The 22,527-nt window shown below is 38.1% G+C and overlaps 1 protein-coding gene and 2 long non-coding RNA genes across 4 annotated transcripts; 2 read left to right on the top strand and 1 right to left on the bottom strand.

The window, feature by feature from the left end:
• Positions 1 to 418: 418 nt before the first annotated feature.
• LOC124272640 (E3 ubiquitin-protein ligase XIAP-like) lies at positions 419 to 3,571 on the bottom strand. The gene is made up of 3 exons (XM_046707836.1): positions 3,261 to 3,571; positions 2,199 to 3,011; positions 419 to 1,726 (listed from the first exon to the last, which is right to left on the bottom strand). The coding sequence occupies exons 1-3, from the start codon at positions 3,475 to 3,477 to the stop codon at positions 1,584 to 1,586; spliced, it is 1,173 nt and encodes a 390-aa protein (XP_046563792.1). The 5' UTR covers positions 3,478 to 3,571; the 3' UTR covers positions 419 to 1,583.
• Positions 3,572 to 3,691: 120 nt separating this feature from the next.
• LOC124272642 lies at positions 3,692 to 10,483 on the top strand. 2 transcript variants are annotated; one of them, XR_006897381.1, is made up of 3 exons: positions 3,692 to 3,728; positions 4,203 to 4,256; positions 9,883 to 10,483. It is a non-coding gene; the product is annotated as an uncharacterized LOC124272642 (long non-coding RNA). The 2 variants fall into 2 exon arrangements; XR_006897380.1 differs by lacking the exon at positions 3,692 to 3,728 and having other exon boundaries at positions 3,748 to 4,256.
• Positions 10,484 to 11,099: 616 nt separating this feature from the next.
• Positions 11,100 to 14,293, top strand: LOC124272641. The gene is made up of 2 exons (XR_006897379.1): positions 11,100 to 11,953; positions 12,276 to 14,293. It is a non-coding gene; the product is annotated as an uncharacterized LOC124272641 (long non-coding RNA).
• The last annotated feature ends 8,234 nt before the right edge of the window (positions 14,294 to 22,527 follow it).

Here is a 22,527-nt window from a genome sequence, read left to right as displayed (position 1 = left end):
TACAGACAGCCACCATATAGCTGGAATATTGCTGAGTGTGGTGTAAAACTCACTCACATTACATTACTGACTGACTGACTGACTGGCTGAGTTTGGTTTTACGCCGATTTTAGCAATATTCCAGCAATATCACGGCGGGGGACACCAGAAATGGGCTTCACTCATTGTACCCATGTGGGGATTCGAACCAGGGTCTTCGAACCCAACGCTTTAACCACTAGACTACCCCACCGCCCTCTCACATTACATACAAATACTATAATACTGATTAGAAATATCACAGTTAAATGCACATATCACAATTTATTTGGTTAAGTTATAAACCATTATGCTCGTTGGATGCCTTATAACATGAGATCATATGCAGTGTTGTAATGTTATAACAAGATATAATATTGATATTAGTCCGCTTTTTTTAAAATTTTGACATTTTTTGAGATTTTGTTTTTTCAGCATAAGGACTATCTTCTTTTCATTTCTATTTTACATTCCCAAATTGATAGCTCTCTGCTGGTTTGCTTTTGGATTGATTAGCGACGTTTAAGGTGTTGTTAAACATACATTGTGTCTGTGCCCCATTTATGTTGGTGCTAATCGCTATTTAAGTTATTTTTACAGTCATTGTTTTTTTTATCTGTTTGATTGGTATGTTAGAAATTGATGAATAATAAGAAACTGAAAGGTACTATATTTTATGGATAATAACTTCTTTTTATATTATGATGCAAGGTATCGGTAGTGGTGGTCCGATTAATTGAAATAATCGAAGATCAGTCGCAGTCACTAAACGACTAAGCAATCGATCATGCTTTCTCATAATTGAACACAAACAATTCTGGAGCACTTGTTTGCATTAACAATATTCTTTACAAGGTTGGTTTCCTCTGTTACATTTCATGACCACTACAAGCTGGTTCCAAGTCATGATTGAATTCATCTTAAAGACTCCAAGAAATTAATGTTCCTAACATGCTAGTCATCCTTTAAAGATATTAAATTTGCAAATGCATTTTGTGCAATTTCCAAAAACACCAAAGAACTACATGGTTTTTCTTTATTTTTTGCCCATTAACAAAAATAATAATTTCATAAATGACGCTAACCTATTCTTTTTCAAATGACCAAACTTAATCTGTGTTTCAGTGGGTGTCCTTTCCCTTCTTCCAAGTTCTTGTGGAATATTTCATCCAAATTATCACTCATTTTGAGCCCCGATGTTCGCCACAAAAACTATTGCAGCCATGTCACTCCTTGGATGGTCACTAGTGAGTGAGTGGGTTTGGTTTTATGCCGCTTTTCGGCATGATGAGCGAACGCTTCAGCCACTAGGCTACCCCTCTGCCCAGGTTGTCAGTAACAGGGCATCGTTTTATCTCTCTTCAGCGATGTGAATATGACAATGCTGACAGTACAGAAAGCCCAAGAGGAACTAAGCAGGATCTTTCATATCAGCCTATTATTTTAAGGCGGCAACAGGATGGTTTTTAAAAGCAATATTACATGATTATGTTAAAAAATCAGGTCACCTATCAAATGCTTTAAATTTACGAAATGAAAGAAAGACTGACACAACATATATGACATTAAAGTTGTTGTGATGCTGAAAAATTATTACGTTGCAACATTGCGTCACCCGGTCTGGTTGATTTCCTGGAAGAGCTCAGGCCAGCTTCATGGAAGATTATTCCAAGGCTTCCTTTTGGGGCTGAAGGTAGCAGTGAACTTTCTGAAAATGACAAAAAAATCCATATAATAAATTGTTAAAATATTTTTCTAAATATTAAAGAGGTGAATATGACATTTAACGGTTGGCTTGGGCAAATAATTGATTGATATAATTTAGAATAATAATATATATATATATTTCAAAGATATGTAAAGCCCCAACATCTGTTAATCTCACTCACTGCACCACCCCAGCCTTACTAGTTATACTAAATTACCACTATTCAGAAATCTTAAATATCATTACTGGTTTGTGTCAGTGGAGTAATACTTATTTTCCACTACCACGTGGTGCATGACCCTCGGACAGGCACATACATACATATAGTTGGATAATTGTGTCACTCAGTGTGACTGTCGACATAGCTTGTCCGCACACAGCCAAGCTATCTTTAGTTCCGTGTGTACGCCAAACCTGCAACGCGACATGCTAAGTCACGTGATGATTGTGAATAATGATTGGTTAAACTTACCAGGGAGTGTAATCATGGCTTGTTGAAAGCTTTCAGACGCCATCTTCCATGTCAAGGATTGCTTCAAACAATGCAGATGCGCTAGGAAATGTGGCAGTCCAGACTGTTTTCTTGTATCAATAGCCTTTTTTATTTGATCCCTCGAAACGCCCCATTCGACAACCGCCATGATTGCCGGGTTTGTTTCGAACTCGTCGGAAACCTCTGACGCTTGAGAAATGACAGGGGTAGGGTTCGTGGCATATGAGGCTTCCGGCTGTGGCGGCCCGTCGACGACAATATCACACCTTGTATCAATGAAACCTCTACTTGCACTACAGTCAATAAATGTTGAATTTTGGAACTGTATCCTCAATTTTTCCTCCCTTTCCCATCCTTCGATCTCCTTTTTCATTCCATCAACATCTAACTGTTGAACGTAGGGGCAGTTTTCTGACCATTGTCGGTGTGCACATGGTGGATAGTCGTCGGTGTCCCAGTCTCTCAGCGTCACACCGCAGTGGAAACACCTTGCCCGGTCAGCCGAGCCTATGTAGAAAAAGCCTGACCGGGCCATCATTTCGGGTTTCTGGGCTACACACTTCAGAGGCCAGGAGTCAAAACTCCTCAAGCGGGATTCATAATCAGAGTATTGAGGGTATTTCACACTAAGGATTTTCTTGGGTTTAGGTGGCGCTTTGATCTGGGGAAAATGTTTTATCATGAATTCACAATCCGGAGCATATTTCTTGTGTGCTTGGAGAGGCTCCTCGTCGTCTTGCCAGTTGTAGAGTCGAATACCACACGACTGGCATTCCACCTTGTCTGTGATGCCTAACAATGAAAACATTATCACTTATTTATCAAATAATATTATGATGATAATAATAATTTTATTATTATTATCATCATATAATGTTGCATTATTTCAAATATGTGCAAAGAATACAACTATAAGTTTCGTGAAGAATTTACTCCCAGCACGATATCACATCTACAAGTACGTCCGCCATCATATGTTGCCAACGGTATCAGAAAGCTATAAGTATATTATTCAGATTAATTCAATCAACAGACTCATACCAGTGTAGATGAAACCTGCAGTTGCAAGTTGCAAAGCACTCTTTCTGCTCGACCAGTGAGCATATGTGTTCAGCCGTTTTCTGAGTTTATCCGCCTCTGTTTCTTCCACATCAGGAGACACAAAACGAGCTGTTTGTTGCGGACTGTGTGTGGCTATTCGAGATGGAACACACGGCCCTCCGTCTCCATCAGCCACGACAATACCACCAGAATCCATGTTCAGTGGCTTGGCAAAGACGTATGTACGTCTTTCGTCACGGAATTCAACAATATGCAGATGACGCTCCTCTCCGCTCCCTATCAACTCGTATTTATCCTGTCAGACTGACGCATGCGCAAATCGAGCACAACGGGGAAAACCCAAACTTGCTATTTATGGGTCGGTGTTTCCCCGACTACCACTATGATGGCGTTAAATAGGGTACCAGCTCTTTAGCAGGTTGTGTTTCCGTTTCAGTCAGAGTACAGGTACTTCATTTTAGTAATTTTAATGATATAGTGTGCTTTTTACAAAGAATTTTGTCGATATAGATGGGACATACCGCTCAACGCATGGGAAAAGGCACTTTAAAATAGCATACTGGTTGTGTTTTGTATTTTTTAGTTTTCTCTAATATGTAATATTTATCAGGTAGTCCATGTTAGTTATTTTATAGAATCCATGTTATAGCTACAAGTTACCCATAAGACGTATAACAACCATTTTTGTCAATGTATAATGTATAAGAAGTCCAATTGATTCAAGTATATCAATAGCTATTAATGAATGTGTGGGTTTTGCCCAAACAGGGTCAAACGAATTATTACCTGTCTTTTCCCCAATTAGTCTTCGATACACAAAGGATCAGATAACACTCAACGGAAGACTTTCTATACCTGACATCTGAATTCAGTTTTTTTCATTCTTGTGCTTTTCGTGGAATATTCTGCCTTGCGGGACAGGTCCCGTTTCTCACCAGACTCTGGGAACATCCACCCTCTTCCTTCGTTTCACAGGTAGGTCTCTCTTCTCTGGTTTACTAAGACTGATTCACGTTTCTCTAATCTACAATATTGTAATGATTAATTATTTTCTGCAAATGTAACCTATTTCCGCTGGTTATTTGTCAATTTGTCAAACATTAAACGCAACAACGGAACAATTTCCAAAGTCTTTAAACTGATAACATTCCATGCATGCACTAATTAACTGCACTTACATGTCGGTGCAATGTTTTCCTAAGTATGCAAAAAATAACAATCCATTTATATGATGCATATATCCATGCATAGTGCATGCTCAAAACGCGTAGCAATAAGATGTCTTTTTTAGTAGTAAGTAAAAAGATATAGATTTTGAGTATGTAATGGTCTCTTTTATATATTTATATTTACACGTCATTCATTAGACTCTAACTGCATATACTACCGTAAAATGTCAATTCCTATATTAATATCTGTTTACAAATGATCTTGTATGTGATATATTATCAATATAGTTTGCAGTTTGGCTAAAAATAGACCTGGAAAAGCCATCTATTCCCAGATGCAAATGTTATTTTTGACTTCGACGTCAGCTGTACTTTGAACTGTTGCGTTACGGTAATTCATGGTTATGATGAATTTATAGTTATGAGGGATATTTAAGTGTCTGAATTTCATATGTATTTTTATCTATATAGAAATCTGCGTCACTATCGTTTTTATCCGAAATTTACTGATATTACGTATATAGTTTTGAACAACGAGGAGAGTTCTATGGATATACAACTTCTTAATTATTATGAGCATAATAATTTGCTCATAAGAATTAAGAAGTTGTGTATCCATATAACTCTCTTCGTTGTTCAAAACACCAACTTCTAAATGCCAAATTTAAGATTTAAGTATTTCAGCTATATAAATGACTGACGTTTTAATATTATAGTCACGATCATATTTACTGTAATAACTATGACATATTCAATATTCTCCACGTCCCGTCATCAATCGTTTCATACGTTTTTCTATGTGGAATGTGGAATGATGAAATTGATTTCGTACAAGTTATCACAATAAAGTAGGGACTCTCCTAAAACAGATACAACAATTTAGTGTACAACTATGATGATTGAAAGGGCAAGAGGAGTAGTTATTGGGAAACATAGTTTTATGTAAATGTTATGCAGTTATGGAATATATACATTTGAGCATGGGAATGTATGTGCTTATAGGGTGGGTGGCGTAGGTTCTAGCCGAAATGCGTATAAAGAAGTCCGGTTACAACGAAAAATAGCCTCTTTAGGCACCATATTTCCCAATGGCATATTCCAATACATACCTTTATAGACTTGAGCTAGTCATTTGTATTTGCGTCCGACCTGTTTTGTCACTAATAGAAGCATGTAATTCAGTTATTCATACTAATAAATGAAAACAGTCTAGTTTGGACGGGCCTTGACGTTCAGTTAACTTTTCATTAAGGCGATACATGACTTGGTTGTTTTTTCTCTTTTCGAGATTGTGTGTCATCATTATCCGTGTGTAATTGGTCATAATATCAGTGTATTGATTGACTTATATTACTTATACCGCCGTCAAATATCTAACCTGAGGCGAAAACGTCAATCATTCACTTTTATTCAAATACTGAGACAAATGTTAACACAATACATTTGTATATCGTTAGGTAAAATTAATTCTTTAATTGAATATTTTCTATTGACTGATTTTAAAAAAAATTGTTTTGTTATTACTATTTATTGATTTAATAAATAGAATATTAGTTTTGTACGCTGCAATGATTATCTGGCATTTATTTTTGTATATTTTTATGGTTGATAAATAGCATGATTGATGTTTGTTAATAGCAAATGACCCTTCGTCAAGCCCCCAAATTGCTATGAACCACCAAGTTTATTCAGCTCTATTTCAGTATGCTTATAGAATATGTAATGGAAAACCCACTTCGCCCACACAACCATCCAAGCACATGTGACATTTATGAACCTGGTACAGCTATAATTGTTTATAAGTATTGGTGGAACATTATTAAAAACCACTCAACTGGAAGAGGTTGTGTATTGGACGGGTAGTCAAACTGGGAGTAGTCATAATGGGAGTGAACCACATGGTGTTACATGGGGGCGTGTCAGCATGACAGTTTCCCAATGTTAAGGCTGTAAACGTGTGGAGTATACAATAGATGAAGATCTAGTTTGTCATGACTGTAGTCGTTATTGCGTAACACTCGCTTTAGCAAGGTAAGGCACACTAGATTAATCGAAAAGATATCTTGGTTTGCAGTTTTTGCAGGAATAAGGTGCAGACAAATATCTATTCTTCGTTCAAGATCTCTGCACCGCCAACCCGCCAACCCGCCCCACCCCTCGCAGAATATCGAATGTCCTGTGAGACAAATATAGTTATTAGCAGACTAGTGTTATTAATGTTTGTAGGAAAGAAAGTCATCGGAAAAAAGTATAGATTTGAGTAGGAAAATAAGTTATCCGTAAAAATGTCATAAACTAAAAAAGTTAAGTATTGATAATGTGTTTATTCAACAAGTCATAACAATATTAGGATCAATTTCACTACATAAATTTCTCTGAACCACATTTGAACCTAACTTATAGAATTAATGTATTTATTCAAGTTTAATACATGGCATCACAACAGATCACAACAACTATCATCTGCAATATCACTACATCTACTATGTTTTTAAAATTCAGTATTACAAAGAAAATAACCGGAGAACAGGATGCTATATTACAATTGTGGGAGATGTTTCAAGTACAGGATGTTTCATAATAGTTATTTTTCTGATGACTTTATTTTCCAAGACTTTCTTTCCTATGCCTTTTTCTCGGTTATCTTATTAATATGACTGTTGCTCTATTGAGGTTCGGGTTTGTACCATGAAAACAGAGTAACTGGCAGTATTGGCAATGAACAATGTTGCCATTGCTATAAATCACAATGCAGTACAAATATGAATATGAGGTGTGCTGGAATACCAACTTTCACTTCAACTTTCATTCTGTCGTATGACTCAGCGCTCGAATATTGATTGCTTTTAAACCTCATGAATATTGACTCCTTGGCTGTCATACATACCCTGAAACACATTTATCCAAGAAAACGCTTGCAAGTCTAGAATGTGTGACAAGTCTGAGACAAATTCATCCAAGAAAACCCGTGCAAGTCTAGAATATAATTTCATGAAAATTTTCTGGAAATGATGAAAGTCTCTGGTTCTTTTTTATCATATTTTATGATTATTATTTAGGAACTGTTTTATTTCTGTAAAATATGTTCATTTCAGAGACTAAATGTTAGTCTAATTCACCCTCTATTTGCTCATGAATAACCTAGAGTCACAAACTTGAATCACGAAGTTGCGCGACTTTTTTTTACGTCTTTTTTATACCATACCTCTGAAGATATATGTCCTGCTTACTGTCTACAAACATCTAACCCAACTCCATCTGTCACTAATCCTTGATGATTACATATCAAAGTCTTCCTATATATCTTCCTCTCACAAAACGTCTCGATCTATAAGTGCAAAAAACACCCTTAAGGTGTCACTGTTCCTCCCTGATTCACGAATCTCGGCATCCCATCTCTAATATTTCGTTCTGATTCCAGTTCAGGAGCATGTAAACCACCTCTGTCCCTTAATATTAGATCCTGATTCAAGTCCACAACATCTTCTCCCTCTCTGTCTCATTATTCCTCTCTGCTTCTCACTTCTCCTCCCTACTTCTCGTCCAGAAGCATCTGCCCCATCTCCATCTGTGACCCACTATTCCACCGATCACTAAAATGCTTTTTAATTTCATTTAATTGAGTAAATATCCGATATTTGCATAATAAAACATACAAAATATAACGCCATGAATGGCGATTATGTAGTGTGTAAAATGGCGAGTTTTAAGATGTTCATAATTTTAGAGGTCATTTTCAGCAATTCTGCTTTGAAGCGTGTGTGATATATTTTTAATTTAATTTGACTTCAAATTGAAGGTTGAATAGGAGGGGTTAAACAGCGACACGGCAATGTTAGGCCTGTGTCCACAGTCCCACAATGCATCCATGGTATGTGGCGTGACTTGTCAGCTTCATTTGGGCGTACAGATCTGTCTATATTGAAAGTAGAAATACGATGTTCATATAGCCCTATGTGGTTTACAATAATCGCAAATATAATTCAAATACTAAAAAGAACATATCTAACCTGAACGTAAACCGTATTGAAACTTTTTATCATGTATTTTATTGGCAACGTGCTTCTTAACGAAGGGGACAGACACGTCAATAAAACAGCACGAAGGTTAGCCTGATTGTTAATTAAATCACCGACCACATCGTTTTTCTGTTTTATTTTCTGCCTTAGATTAATCGTTGGTAAATATTGAATCTGGCATCTTAGAAAAGAAATAAAGTTCGCTCTAACCCTATGAATAATTTTACAAAGCACGGTTTTGCCCTGAAATAATATAGCTGAAGGAGGAGGAGGCTTGTCCACATAAAAGTAACACATACTCACGGACGCATTAGTAGTGTTATTTAAAAGTATTATTAAAGCAAGTAATTTGATGAATTAGTACTTACACCTTACAAATATATAACATTTATCATTGGTCATTAGTGTGAATGGAGATATCCAGAGTAGACCGTTTTATGAATATCTATAACCATTTTGGTCTATATTTTATATCGATGGAAAACACATTACTTTAATGGTTTGATTTGGCATGTTCCAATTTTGCCCACATCCCATTTTGCCTACACTCTTATCAAAACAAATTTCCACTATAGAGGCTATGCAAGGTTAAACACGTAACTATCTACTATATACAATGGACTAATCCAAGTCAGTTCTAATGTCTATATTAATTACTATCATATTATGATGATACTGTCTCGGGTAATTGTATTCAGGAACTTAATGAAGCTGAATCAAGTATCCTGCTGCGTCAAGGAACTTAATGGCTTTCCTTCTCCCGGTCACAAACTGCTGCTTCTTACGCTGGTCAATGTCTCTCTATCCACGTGGTCCTGTGAATGGTTTTCCTTCTCCCGGTCACAAACTGCTGCTTCTTACGCTGGTCAATGTCTCTCTATCCACGTGGTCCTGTGAATGGCTTTCCTTCTCCCGGTCACAAACTGCTGCTTCTTACGCTGGTCAATGTCTCTCTATCCACGTGGTCCTGTGAATGGCTTTCCTTCTCCCGGTCACAAACTGCTGCTTCTTACGCTGGTCAATGTCTCTCTATCCACGTGGTCCTGTGAATGGCTTTCCTTCTCCCGGTCACAAACTGCTGCTTCTTACGCTGGTCAATGTCTCTCTATCCACGTGGTCCTGTGAATGGCTTTCCTTCTCCCGGTCACAAACTGCTGCTTCTTACGCTGGTCAATGTCTCTCTATCCACGTGGTCCTGTGAATGGCTTTCCTTCTCCCGGTCACAAACTGCTGCTTCTTACGCTGGTCAATGTCTCTCTATCCACGTGGTCCTGTGAATGGCTTTCCTTCTCCCGGTCACAAACTGCTGCTTCATACGCTGGTCAATGTCTCTCTATCCACGTGTTCTTGATCGGGAAGTTGCACCATGGTCTGTCGTTTCTTTCTTCTAATTGCTTGTATGAATTCATACAGGTTAGGGCGGGCCTTCTTGACCTGCTTCTTCAATCCACCATGGAGCTCTTCATTGTGCACCTGCTGGACTGGGGAGATGTCTTCTTGAACACGTTGGCGGAGACGACCATGCTCTGCGTTTTCAACAGGGGGGTGAGCGGATCACTGTTGGAAGTGACATGATCGCCAGTGGTACTACAGCGGCCCTTACATCCTTGAACAACATCTCTCATGATCAAGGTTTAATTGTAACAACAATGTTTGGGAGATAATCATCATCTGTGTACACACATAATCCGTACTATTAACGATATGTAGAAACAGTAAGCATGGTAAGGTTCCATGATCAGTATATTTCACTTATGGAGAAGCCTGTTCTCTCATGACCAAAGTATGTGAGTATGGTAAGATCAAGATCAAACAGTCACTTTGTCAGTCACTAAGAACTTGGAGCAGAGTAGTATACAGGCACAGGTAATTATACTTGGGACATATTCATTTATGCAAAAGGAGTGTCCCACATTCCCTTCACTTTCACCGTTGACAAATTGGGATATAGGCAAAATGGTACTAAACGTTTGATTTCTGTTTACACAGATGGTAACCAACAGAGCCACACAAATAAGAACAGCACAGGGTGAGAAATGATACGGGCACACTGTAGGCTCCAACGAAGACGTCTTATTTGTATCATAAATACTTCACTATAATTCTGTATCAGTTTCAGTACCAGAGTCTAAATACGGCGATGAAAGTATCTTCCGCGTGGACGTATTGTTTACGTAGACCCAGGTATCTTCTACGGAAAGGTAATCATCGCCTACATGGAGGAAAGTACTATTTTCGTATATAAGTATCATTTACGTTGATGAAAATATCATCTAACATATTTAGACTGATAAGTTTCCATAAGCCAGTATGGCTCATTTAGCGGATATACTTATCTAGCTCGAATGAGCTAGATTAAATATCAAACATATGACAAGTGGAGACTGGAGACTATCAACCTCAGTTTTCAAAATCTTCAACACCTTGCAACACCCATATCTGATAAAGGCCGCTGGAAAACAAGGGCCACCATTTTGATCACTGAATACTAGCCAAACTGTCATAGATTTCGATCCTTATGTAGATGAAACGTTTAGCCGTCGATTTCCCAAATGTCCGCCGAAGACCCGGGTTCGATTCCCCACATGGGTACAATGTGTGTAGCCCGTTTCTGGTGTCCCCCTCTGTGATATTGCTGGAATATTGCTAAAAGCGGCGTAAAACTATACTCACTCACTCACTCCAAATGTCACACTCCTCACCTTCAGTCATCGGCCAACTTGTAAACATTTTCATATCTGAACCAGTCTTTCATTTCCTGTTTGATGTTTATCAAACTGATGTTTACTGTCCAGTTTTATTCAAGTTTTCATTTTCTTCTACAGAGTCTAGTTTTATTATTTACGAAGACAAAAAAGCAGGCATGCATTCACTTGATACCGTAGATCAAACGAGTCGACGAAAACAGCATAACATCAACGAATATATACCGACATCTTTTCGTTTCTTGGCGTGACGTATAATGGACGGTGACGTTTTGCTTTTGACAGAAAAAGTGCACATTCAGGACCGATAAGTGGTACATTAAGTGATAAAATCAGCTGATTTCATCCGTTTCGAAACAGGTTTTGTGCCGGTTGGGATAAAAGCATATCTGAAAGGTACATAACTGCATCATAACACACTATCTATCTTGATGTATGCAATCAAATTGTGAAAAAAATATTCATATGTGTCTTCGGGATATTTTCACGACTTAGTTCATTAAAGCCAATCAACTGTACCAATGTGTTGTACTCATATGGTCAAAACAGACATTTTAAATAACTTTTGTATTTATTGACATTAACTGTTCAAAACTAAATGTTTGGTTGGCAAGTGAAAGTTATCATGGTAACTAATACATTGACATTGTACACGTGGTTTCCTTTTTCTTTTGTTTCCATGGATAAGATGTAGGAAGTTATCAGTGTTTCCCATGTCCTGCAAGAACACGAACAACCAAATATCCTTAGTGTTTGTCAGCTCGAAAAGCTGTCCAAAGGTAAGACACATCGTTCTAAAGAAGTATGTTGTTCGGCGAAGATGTTAACGTTTTTCTATTGTTTGCGGTAATTCAGAAATCCTTCTATTTGTGAATAGATGTGTTGTTTGGTTGAACGTTTGTACGGACCAAATGCAATGATAGCGGTCTGTTCAGAATTTCGACTCCTTTTTCCTCTAGTTATTCTTGCTGTTGATTTGAGACTATCGGGGATGTAGTTATCCCAAACAAATATGAGGAGAAGCTGATGTTTAACAAATGAATTGGAATCATCTTTTAAATAATCTTCAAAATCTTCCATGCTTGTTCCGGATCTTTGCAGGTCTGTTATGGCCTGCTGGTTAAAACTTTCACCACGTTTAAGATAGGCCCCTCCATGTTCGATTCCCCACCAGGGTACAATGTGTGAAGCCCATTTCCGGTGTCCCCAGCTGTGATATTGCCTTTAATATTACTACAAGCGGTGGAAAACCTTCCCCACTCACTCACGCCATCTTAGAGTAGACTCCAATTCTCTGGACGAATACCCGTACTGATCAAAAGCAACAACAGGGTTTGTTTCTGGATTTACCTACCGTACAACTTGTTTGATTATATCTAAGGGATGTCTTCAGTTTGTTGAACACTTCTACTTTGGTCATCATGCCTAACATCTGATTCTGATTTCTTTGTTAGTAACTCTTACGAAGCCTTGAATTCGTGAACAACACCATCGTCATTCATGGCCTTGACTCAATCCATCTTAGTAATTGGGATGAACTCTGTTAAACCAGAAACCCCACAGTCACCAAATGAAAGCTAAGAGCACCATCCACATCTTAAGAGATCTCTGCAAGAAGCTGAGCATGTCTTTATAAATCATTGTCAAACAGTGATGATATCAGGTGTTCGCGAAAAGGTGAGTATATCCTGAAAACATGCCTATTCTCGGCAGTTGCACGAATGGTGCGAGTCACAATAGGAAACTATAACTCAAAATACTGACTTTATATACTCCGTTTGTGCAACTATATATTATGTTTAGCACTATCTTGTAAAACGTATACATGTACTAACCAGCTGTGTTAACTTTTTACCTGGAGAGGTATTTAAATAAGCCTGATTTGCTTTGTTACCAATCCAGATTTCTTCGAAATAAAAGTATGTTTAAACCAAATAGGAAAATGCCTTGGACATGATTTTTTGCCACTGATGCGTCGAATATTAAAATGCCCTCTACATGTCTACCATAAATCTTTTTGAAAGCTTGCCTGAGGCCTTGTATGCTATAACCTTCATCGGATAACTTCTAGGCAAGAGAATGCTCTTAGAAATCCACATATTCTGGTACTATTTTGACTGAGTCCCTTTCGGGATTCGAGTCAACCACCTACTGAGAGAGTGTAATCCAAAATATAACATATGTTACATTTGACCACTTTCATAAGTCAAGTCATTGTGTGGCAATGGGAGGCACTTGTCAGACGGGTATTAAAAGTACGTGATCAAGACTACCAATTGTCAGACAATTCGTGTGCTGGTGATTAGGTGCCTGACTCTCAGAGTCAATTCAATTTGTGCTTAACTTTCATCATGTATTCATAAGTTGGCCTTATTGAAATTAATATTTCATCGAATGAGTCATTGTCGACACCTTATCACCTGAAACTCCTAATATAATCACTATATGATAAAAAATGCAAGACTAACCTGACTGGATTATCTAACATAACACATTCCACTGGGCGGAAAGTGAAAAAGAGCTGTGGATAATCTAACATAACACATTCCACTGGGCGGAAAGTGAGAAAGAGCTGTGGATTATCTAACATAACACATTCCACTGGGCGGAAAGTGAGAAAGAGCTGTGGAAGAAGGGAATGTGGAAAATGCTGTGGAACTTACTGGACCATCTTCCAAGTTCTGTGAAGTGTATGCAAGAGTTATTATTAGTGTGGAAAGCACTGTTTATTAATATTCTGGGCAAAATATGTCAGGATATTGGTATTTTTATGATTTATATTTTATCAGTGTGTCAATGAATAAATAGATCATTGTTCATAATTTCAAAATTTATATATATCCCAAACTATTTTTGTCCAGTATAGTAACCGTTGTGTACCCAGTAGTTTTGTACAGAGTTCAGTATGATGCGGATGCACTGTTGAAACGTGTTACTAGGAAGCTCTACTTATAATTATGGACTATGTTTTTGTCGCTTATATTTATCAATCCAATGGAGATAAAGGAGAACTTCCTAAAGACATGTGACCGTTTGAAACAATGTGTGTTAGTATATCTATATATTGTATTGGCTTGTGTTGAATGATTATGAACATTAAACACGTCAGGACACACCCACCAACGGACTACTTTCTCCTTATTTGGTATTGAAAGGACAAGGCTTGTGTTGAATGATTATGAACATTAAAAACGTTAGGACACACCCACCAACGGACTACTTTCTCCTCATTTGGTATTGAAAGGACAAGGCTTGTGTTGAATGATTATGAACATTAAAAACGTTAGGACACACACACCAACGGACTACTTTCTCCTCATTTGGTATTGAAAGGACAAGGCTTGTGTTGAATGATTATGAACATTAAAAACGTTAGGACACACCCACCAACGGACTACTTTCTCCTTATTTGGTATTGAAAGGACAAGGCTTGAGTTGAATGATTATGAACATTAAACACGTTAGGACACACCCACCAACGGACTACTTTCTCCTTATTTGGTATTGAAAGGACAAGGCTTGAGTTGAATGATTATGAACATTAAACACGTCAGGACACACCCACCAACGGACTACTTTCTCCTTATTTGGTATTGAAAGGACAAGGCTTGAGTTGAATGATTATGAACATTAAACACGTTAGGACACACCCACCAACGGACTACTTTCTCCTTATTTGGTATTGAAAGGACAAGGCTTGAGTTGAATGATTATGAACATTAAACACGTTAGGACACACACACCAACGGACTACTTTCTCCTTATTTGGTATTGAAAGGACAAGGCTTGAGTTGAATGATTATGAATATTAAAAACGTTAGGACACACACACCAACGGAGTACTTTCTCCTCATTTGGTATAGAAAGGACAAGGTTTGAGTTGAATGATTATGAACATTAAACACGTTGGGACACACACACCAACGGACTACTTTCTCCTCATTTGGTATAGAAAGGACAAGGTTTGAGTTGAATGATTATGAACATTAAACACGTTAGGACACACACACCAACGGACTACTTTCTCCTTATTTGGTATTGAAAGGACAAGGCTTGAGTTGAATGATTATGAACATTAAACACGTTAGGACACACACACCAACGGACTACTTTCTCCTTATTTGGTATTGAAAGGACAAGGTTTGAGTTGAATGATTATGAACATTAAACACGTTAGGACACACCCACCAACGGACTACTTTCTCCTCATTTGGTATAGAAAGGACAAGGTTGGAGTTGAATGATTATGAACATTAAACACGTTAGGACACACACACCAACGGACTACTTTCTCCTCATTTGGTATAGAAAGGACAAGGTTTGAGTTGAATGATTATGAACATTAAACACGTTAGGACACACACACCAACGGACTACTTTCTCCTTATTTGGTATTGAAAGGACAAGGCTTGAGTTGAATGATTATGAACATTAAACACGTTAGGACACACCCACCAACGGACTACTTTCTCCTCATTTGGTATAGAAAGGACAAGGTTTGAGTTGAATGATTATGAACATTAAACACGTTAGGACACACACACCAACGGACACGGACTTTCTCCTTATTTGGTATTGAAAGGACAAGGCTTGAGTTGAATGATTATGAACATTAAACACGTTAGGACACACCCAGCAACGGACTACTTTCTCCTTATTTCCTTATTTGGTATTGAAAGGACAAGGCTTGAGTTGAATGATTATGAACATTAAACACGTTAGGACACACACACCAACGGACTACTTTCTCCTTATTTGGTATTGAAAGGACAAGGTTTGAGTTGAATGATTATGAACATTAAACACGTTAGGACACACCCAGCAACGGACTACTTTCTCCTTATTTGGTATTGAAAGGACAAGGCTTGAGTTGAATGATTATGAACATTAAACACGTTAGGACACACCCACCAATGGACTACTTTCTCCTTATTTGGTATTGAAAGGACAAGGCTTGAGTTGAATGATTATGAATATTAAACACGTTAGGACACACACACCAACGGACTACTTTCTCCTCATTTGGTATAGAAAGGAGATGGCTTGAGTTGAATGATTATGAACATTAAACACGTTAAGACACACCCACCAACGGACTACTTTCTCCTTATTTGGTATTGAAAGGACAAGGCTTGAGTTGAATGATTGCGCTGGGTCATGTTTTTTATTTCGTATTTGTTTTCAACAGTCTTGTGCGTCTGGAACGAAATAAGCAGTCTGTGAAGTTGTTACTGTTATTGTTGTATCTATTTATAAGAACTGACGTCAATATGTTGATGAATGTATTAGGTGAGTGCAAAGTCAATTCTTAAGTATAGCGGTCTCCAACTTGAGATTATTTAAAAGCTCTACATTTTGTATTTCATATGCCAATACACTTCTAACATTAAAAAATTGTACCAGCCATCTTGAAAAAGGTGTTGCTATGAAGTCATTTCGATCTGTTATAATTCAGCCATTATTCCTTTCAACATACATTAAATATTCTATTTATGCTTAGGATTTTCAGTAATATATACCAATCCCATACGGCATTGATAACGTATGAAATGTGGGTCTATAAGCTCGAAACACGAAACGTTATTATTAATACCACGTTTGGGTTCATGTTTGACCAAATCTTTATGGAAAATTATCGAAGAATCAACCCTTCTGTGCATGCCAACGTAGACATTTTCGAGGTGGAGCATAATGATATCGGTTGAACTGACTTTGGCACACTAACCGAAATTCGTTCTAAATACGGCACCACGTCCTCTCCCAATATACGTCTTATGCAACTGTATTTACATGTGGTAAACATATTTCTCAATACTGCTATTGTACCACTATATGTATGTTAGTATGAAATTACCACGTTAATAGGTTTTCGTTATGTTTATATATATATCGTCGTCGTCATATCCCGCATTAATGCGAAAATTATGACAATATCAGCAGTGATGTCCCATGTGAACGAAAACCAATTAGAATTTCCAAACCGAAAGTTTGCCAGTACCATGGCTGTAATATTAAAGATATGCTGCAGACAATATACTGTTTTAAAGGGAACGTCCAAATCCATTAATGATGATTGATTTAGCATGGTATTACTTGGCATTAAGCAACGTTTCACCCGTAAATGAAGGTGAACAGCTATAATAGAGTTATAGACATGTATTGTTGTGTATGTACTCCAGGAGGGGAGGTGGGGTAGCCGAGTGGTTAAACCGTTCACTCGTCACTCCAAAGTCCCGGGTTCGATTCCCCACATGGTTACAATGTGTGAAACCCGTTTCTGATATCTCCCGTAGTGATATTGCTGGAATGTTGCTTAAAGCAGCGAAAAACTAAACTCACTCACACTGTGTAGTCGTGGGCTCTTTTCACGAAGCAACCTTTACTAAGTTTAACCTTAAATCCCGTTCGTTAACATTGCCTAAGGTTACCTTAGTGACTTACGATCACCTTAGTGCTTTATGAAAGGAGGCCCAGGGCCCTGGGTCTAGATTTTCGAAGCTCTCTTAGCGCTAAGAGAGTCGTAAGTGCCATACATTAACATTAACTTACGACTACCTTAGCGCTAAGAGAGCTTCGAAAATCTAGGCCCTGGGTCCCGTTCCTCAAAGCGACCGTAGGGCTACGACAGTCGTAAGTCTATGTTAAAGTATGGGAGTTACGATCACCTTAGCTCTAAGACTGCTTTGATGAGACGAGTGAATTATTTAACCACCGATCTAGCCAAAGGGTCCTTAAGGTAAACTGTAATTATCAACACAAGTGCCTCTTTCTCTCCAGTCTAAGTAAACTTAGGCTCAGTATTATTCGTCACACTGCTTATAGACATTTGTGTGTTGTACATAGATATTCACAATCAGTCGATAGTAAACACATTTGGCAAAGAACTACTAGTAGTTTGTATTGCGCATATAACGTGTATAACAAAGGCCTTTCAATAAGCGTTAAGGGGTTTCTGCTAAAAGCAGAGTCCAATGTCAGGGCTCGATTTTGTGCTTTGCTACTTGCACCGGTGCAACCCAACATTACAAAGTGCAACCTAGTAATAAGTCTAACTTGCACCAGGCGCAAGTCATTTTTTGAGTGGATGAACTTCTGAATAAAACATCTAAATAATTCAATAGCATATTTCTGATATTACATATTACAATAAAAACAGTGCAACTGGAATTTGACTAGTGCAACTAGCTTCTTATCTTAGGTTGCACCTGGTGCAAGTAGGTTAAAATCTCTTAAATCGAGCCCTGAATGTAGGATTGAGGCAGTATCATAAGCATGTGTTTATGAATCACCATCTAATAGTGAGATGCACCATGTGTTCGCGAAAATGTGAAACACATACAAAAGCAAATCAAACTTATACCTAATTAATACACAGTTATAAATGATCCAGATATCATTTTCCAAATGTTTTCCACGCGTCTGTCAGAAAACGTTTGGGAAAGCTTGACCTTTGAAACTTGACGGCCTTGAGTGTTGTCAACGAGTCATGTGATGCTCTTCTAAATCTTCGTTCAAGCACAATCCTTGACCTTACGCCTAAAGTCATTAAAAGGCAGAGGATGTTGCTAATATAAAGCGTTGAAATCATCCCTCTTGCCATGTATTTTATGCTTACATCTAAGTATGAAACACACGAGGCAGTTTTATTGGCCTCTTTAATTTCTCGTTCAAGTGGGTAAGCCAGTGGAAAGACATCATCTATTAAGATATTTGGCTATTTTTGACCTTCATAAGTCTGACACACCGTATAGAGAGTGCTACAATTTCTGATTTTTGTTCTTCAATAAAAAAGCAGCAAGTGACCGAAATACTGTCTGTAATCTTTTACAATTAGCGTGTTTCAAATTGGGTATTCTCTGTGATATAACACTGATACGTTGGTTTATGTGCCATTGTACCCAATTCACTCACTCACTTAACCTTTGTGTAATGTATTACCATAGATAAATCTGTTATATGTATAGCTTCGATGCGTTGATGTACTTTCTGTTATTATCTAGGTCAGGACTGACTGACTGAGTTTAGTTTTACGCCGCTTTTAGCAATATTCCAGCAATATCACGGCGGGGGACACCAGAAATGGGCTTAACACAATGTGCCGATGTGGGGAATCGAAACCGGGTCTTCAGCGTGACGAGCCAACGCTTTAACCACTAGGCTACCCCACCGCCACATCTAGGTCAGGAACAACAGCGGATGACTGTGTACTAATATAGAATGTATTTTGTACCCTATCAATACCTGTGTAATCTGGATATGAGGAAGCAAGTTTATTCTATTGGTCAGGGCGTATTGGCTTTCACGTTTTTTCATCAGCCGGAGTCTGTCGCTATCAGACAGTGATTCATACACGCATGCATATGATAGTGTCGGAATATTAAATTGACACTGCAGCAAAACATTAATAGGCTTATGGAAATGGATTTGTCGCGTTTCCAAATACAGTGGACTTTGTATAATCCGACACTCACTGGGACCGGGGAAATATGTCGTATTATACAGAGTGTCGGATAATTCAATGTCTCCTTGCTTGAATACTTTTCAAACAGTACCATGCATTGAAATTTGTGAAATGAAATGAAATTTATGCTTAATAGCCATTTTCTTGGCAAATAAAAGGGGGAAAACAAATTCTGTATTTACATGTACATGTATATCATTGGATTTATTAAACAGTGTGCCTAGCTATTTATTGCTGACAGTGACAATTCAAGTTGACACCACTGACTCATTGGTAATTGATCTCACCAAATTAATTGATCCCTTTTCTCAGCCAATTCTTCCTTTGCTTGACAAAACATACCTAGGTCCTCACATTGGTCGCTCAGCTTGTAAAAACAAAGGTACAGGCGTTCTCACACTGCTAATTACCTCTCAGTTAGCAAGTGCTGGGACCAAGAGATTACCAGTAACAGGATGTTAGTTGTCTAGCTGGCCATTGACAGGTTGGTTGGCTATTTTAATCTAATATAGTGAGAGGATGTCGGATTGTACAGAATGATAGTGTCATTGGGACCAGAAAATGGTGTCGGAATTTGGAATGTACAGATGTCGGATAATTCAATGTTTAAATGATGATAATAGAGAAGAACGCTGCCGGGACCCCAAAAATATGTCGGAATTCACAGATTGTCGGATTATACAGAGTCCGCTGTATATTTAGGGAAGATGGCATTTCCGCTTATATCCAATCCAAATCCAAAAGGTCAAGGGTCATGTAGATTTGCATGACTAGGGAAAATATGATTTTCTTAAGATTCGAGACACCGTCAACATTTAACATCATTTAAGTTTGGAAACGCATATCTGTGAAATAAAATTATATGTCTCACCTAGTTCTGCATGTAATGATATCACGTGACCGCTCCAGATCTAATCATAATGGGCCAATGGTTTGAAGAGTTGTTATTTTATAACATAAGAACTAACATACTATAATAGTTGGACGTATTAGACTAGTTATCCATGTTATCATACTGTGCAGTTGTGCCCAGTTGAGCCTTTTATTCCAGAAACCATTACAACCTTCAAACGTCCTTCACACCAACCCTTGAGAGTTATTCCCCTTTTCTGGCGGCATGCTCTCCTTGCATACCGCTAAAGAAAACGGAGTTATCACCCTTACACCAATGTTTAACTAACATATTTTGTTCCTTATTAAAATATTTCACAATACACTGGCCAAAGCAGGACCTTTCTAGAGTGAGTGAGTGAGTTTAGTTTTATTCCGCTTTTAGCAACATCACGGCGGGGATACCCATGTGGTGAATCGAACCCAGGTCTTCAGAGTGACGAACGAATGCGTTTAACCACTAGGCGACACAGCTTGCCGAGACTATGAATGCAAACTTGGGAAAAATAAGGTCGGAAAATGAACACCACGATTATGAGAGCTATAATATTATCCTGCCTTTTCAAATGTCTATAAGACGCTGTTTGGTTTCTTCCTTGTCACCAAACAGCAATCTAGGGACAAAGATTTGATCACAAAAACGTGTACAACACTTAACACGATATCACATCATACTGGTTTTATTCACATCTTGAAGTTTTGATTCACATCATAAAGAGTTGATTCACATCATGGAGTCTTGATTCACATCATGGAGTTTTGATTCACATCATGGAGTTTTGATTCACATTATGAAGTTTTGATTCACATCATGGAGTCTTGATTCACATCATGGAGTCTTGATTCACATCATGAAGTTTTGATTCACATCATGGAGTTTTGATTCACATCATGGAGTTTTGATTCACATCATGGAGTTTTGATTCACATCATGGAGTTTTCATGTAAACAAAATAGGAATTTTGAGCAAGTTAGAAATCAACATAAGATGCAAATCACAGACTATTTATAAACTTCAGCCGTAAAACTTAGTTACACCTCGAAAATATTACCTCTTGGCATGTCTCACTTGTAACAACTACCACTAATATGTTTCCTACAAGACATAGTCAAAAGTGGCAATAGGTTCATATCGGTTTACCCGTTTAATAATGATGATTGACACCATGAAAGATGCATGTTTCCTTCATCTTGTTATCTGTTTTTTAAGGTGTCTGAAACGGTCACAACAGTAAGTGACTGACCACCGTTTTTAGCAATAATCCAGCAATATCACGGCGGGGGACACCAGAAATGGGCTTCACACATTGTACCCATCGAACCCGGGTCTTCGGCGTGACGAGCCAACGTTTTTAACCACTAGGCTACCTCCCCTTCCCCTGTCAGAGTAATTGAGTTTATTAAGTGCTGACGCATAACCGGTAATTTTGTCACGATGCTATACAATTACAACAGGTCAGTACTGAAAGCAAACGTCCTGACTGACACTAGTTTCACTATCTTCCTGTGACGTGGATCTATATCGAAGGCAGTGTGTACACGTGCAATATTTTTATAAGTGGCCTGACCTACCTTCATTACCTTATCTAAGAGGTTACAAACAGGGACGGGTGGTCAGGCTCGCTGACTTGGTTGACACATGACATCGTATCCCAATTGCGTAGATCGATGCTCATGCTGTTGATCACTGGATTGTCTGGTCCAGACTCGATTATTTACAGACCGCCGCCATATAGCTGGAATATTGCTGAGTGCGGCGTAAAACTAAACTCACTCACTTACATACCTTATCAGATGTAGGGCATTTGTAAATGGGACCTAACTAGTGAGTGAGTGAGTTTAGTTTTACGCCGCACTCAGTAGTTGGGTTGCTGAAGATCAATTTAACCCGTATCTTCACTGGTCTGGGGAACACCATTCATTGTGTTTGAAAATGCTCATCTTTTGCGACTTACGTATTGCACAAACGCCTAGAATAAATACGATCAAATGAAAGTGCAC

This window comes from Haliotis rubra, unplaced genomic scaffold (assembly GCF_003918875.1).
Source record: "Haliotis rubra isolate DU_JTF1 unplaced genomic scaffold, ASM391887v1 Scf171, whole genome shotgun sequence".
In the NCBI taxonomy this organism is placed as follows: domain Eukaryota; kingdom Metazoa; phylum Mollusca; class Gastropoda; order Lepetellida; family Haliotidae; genus Haliotis; species Haliotis rubra.
Note: the sequence above shows the minus strand (reverse complement) of the source record. Positions and strands in the feature narration are given on the sequence as shown.

What these genes read in the sequence shown, in the direction of transcription:
- LOC124272640 (XM_046707836.1), bottom strand. Translation starts at nt 3,477, where the DNA reads ATGGATTCTGGTGGTATTGTCGTGGCTGATGGAGACGGAGGGCCGTGT. An exon ending in TGCAGGTTTCATCTACACTG is followed by an intron (nt 3,012 to 3,260) that starts GTATGAGTCTGT and finishes TTTCATTGTTAG; the next exon opens with GCATCACAGACAAGGTGGAA. An exon ending in AGCCATGATTACACTCCCTG is followed by an intron (nt 1,727 to 2,198) that starts GTAAGTTTAACC and finishes TGTCATTTTCAG; the next exon opens with AAAGTTCACTGCTACCTTCA.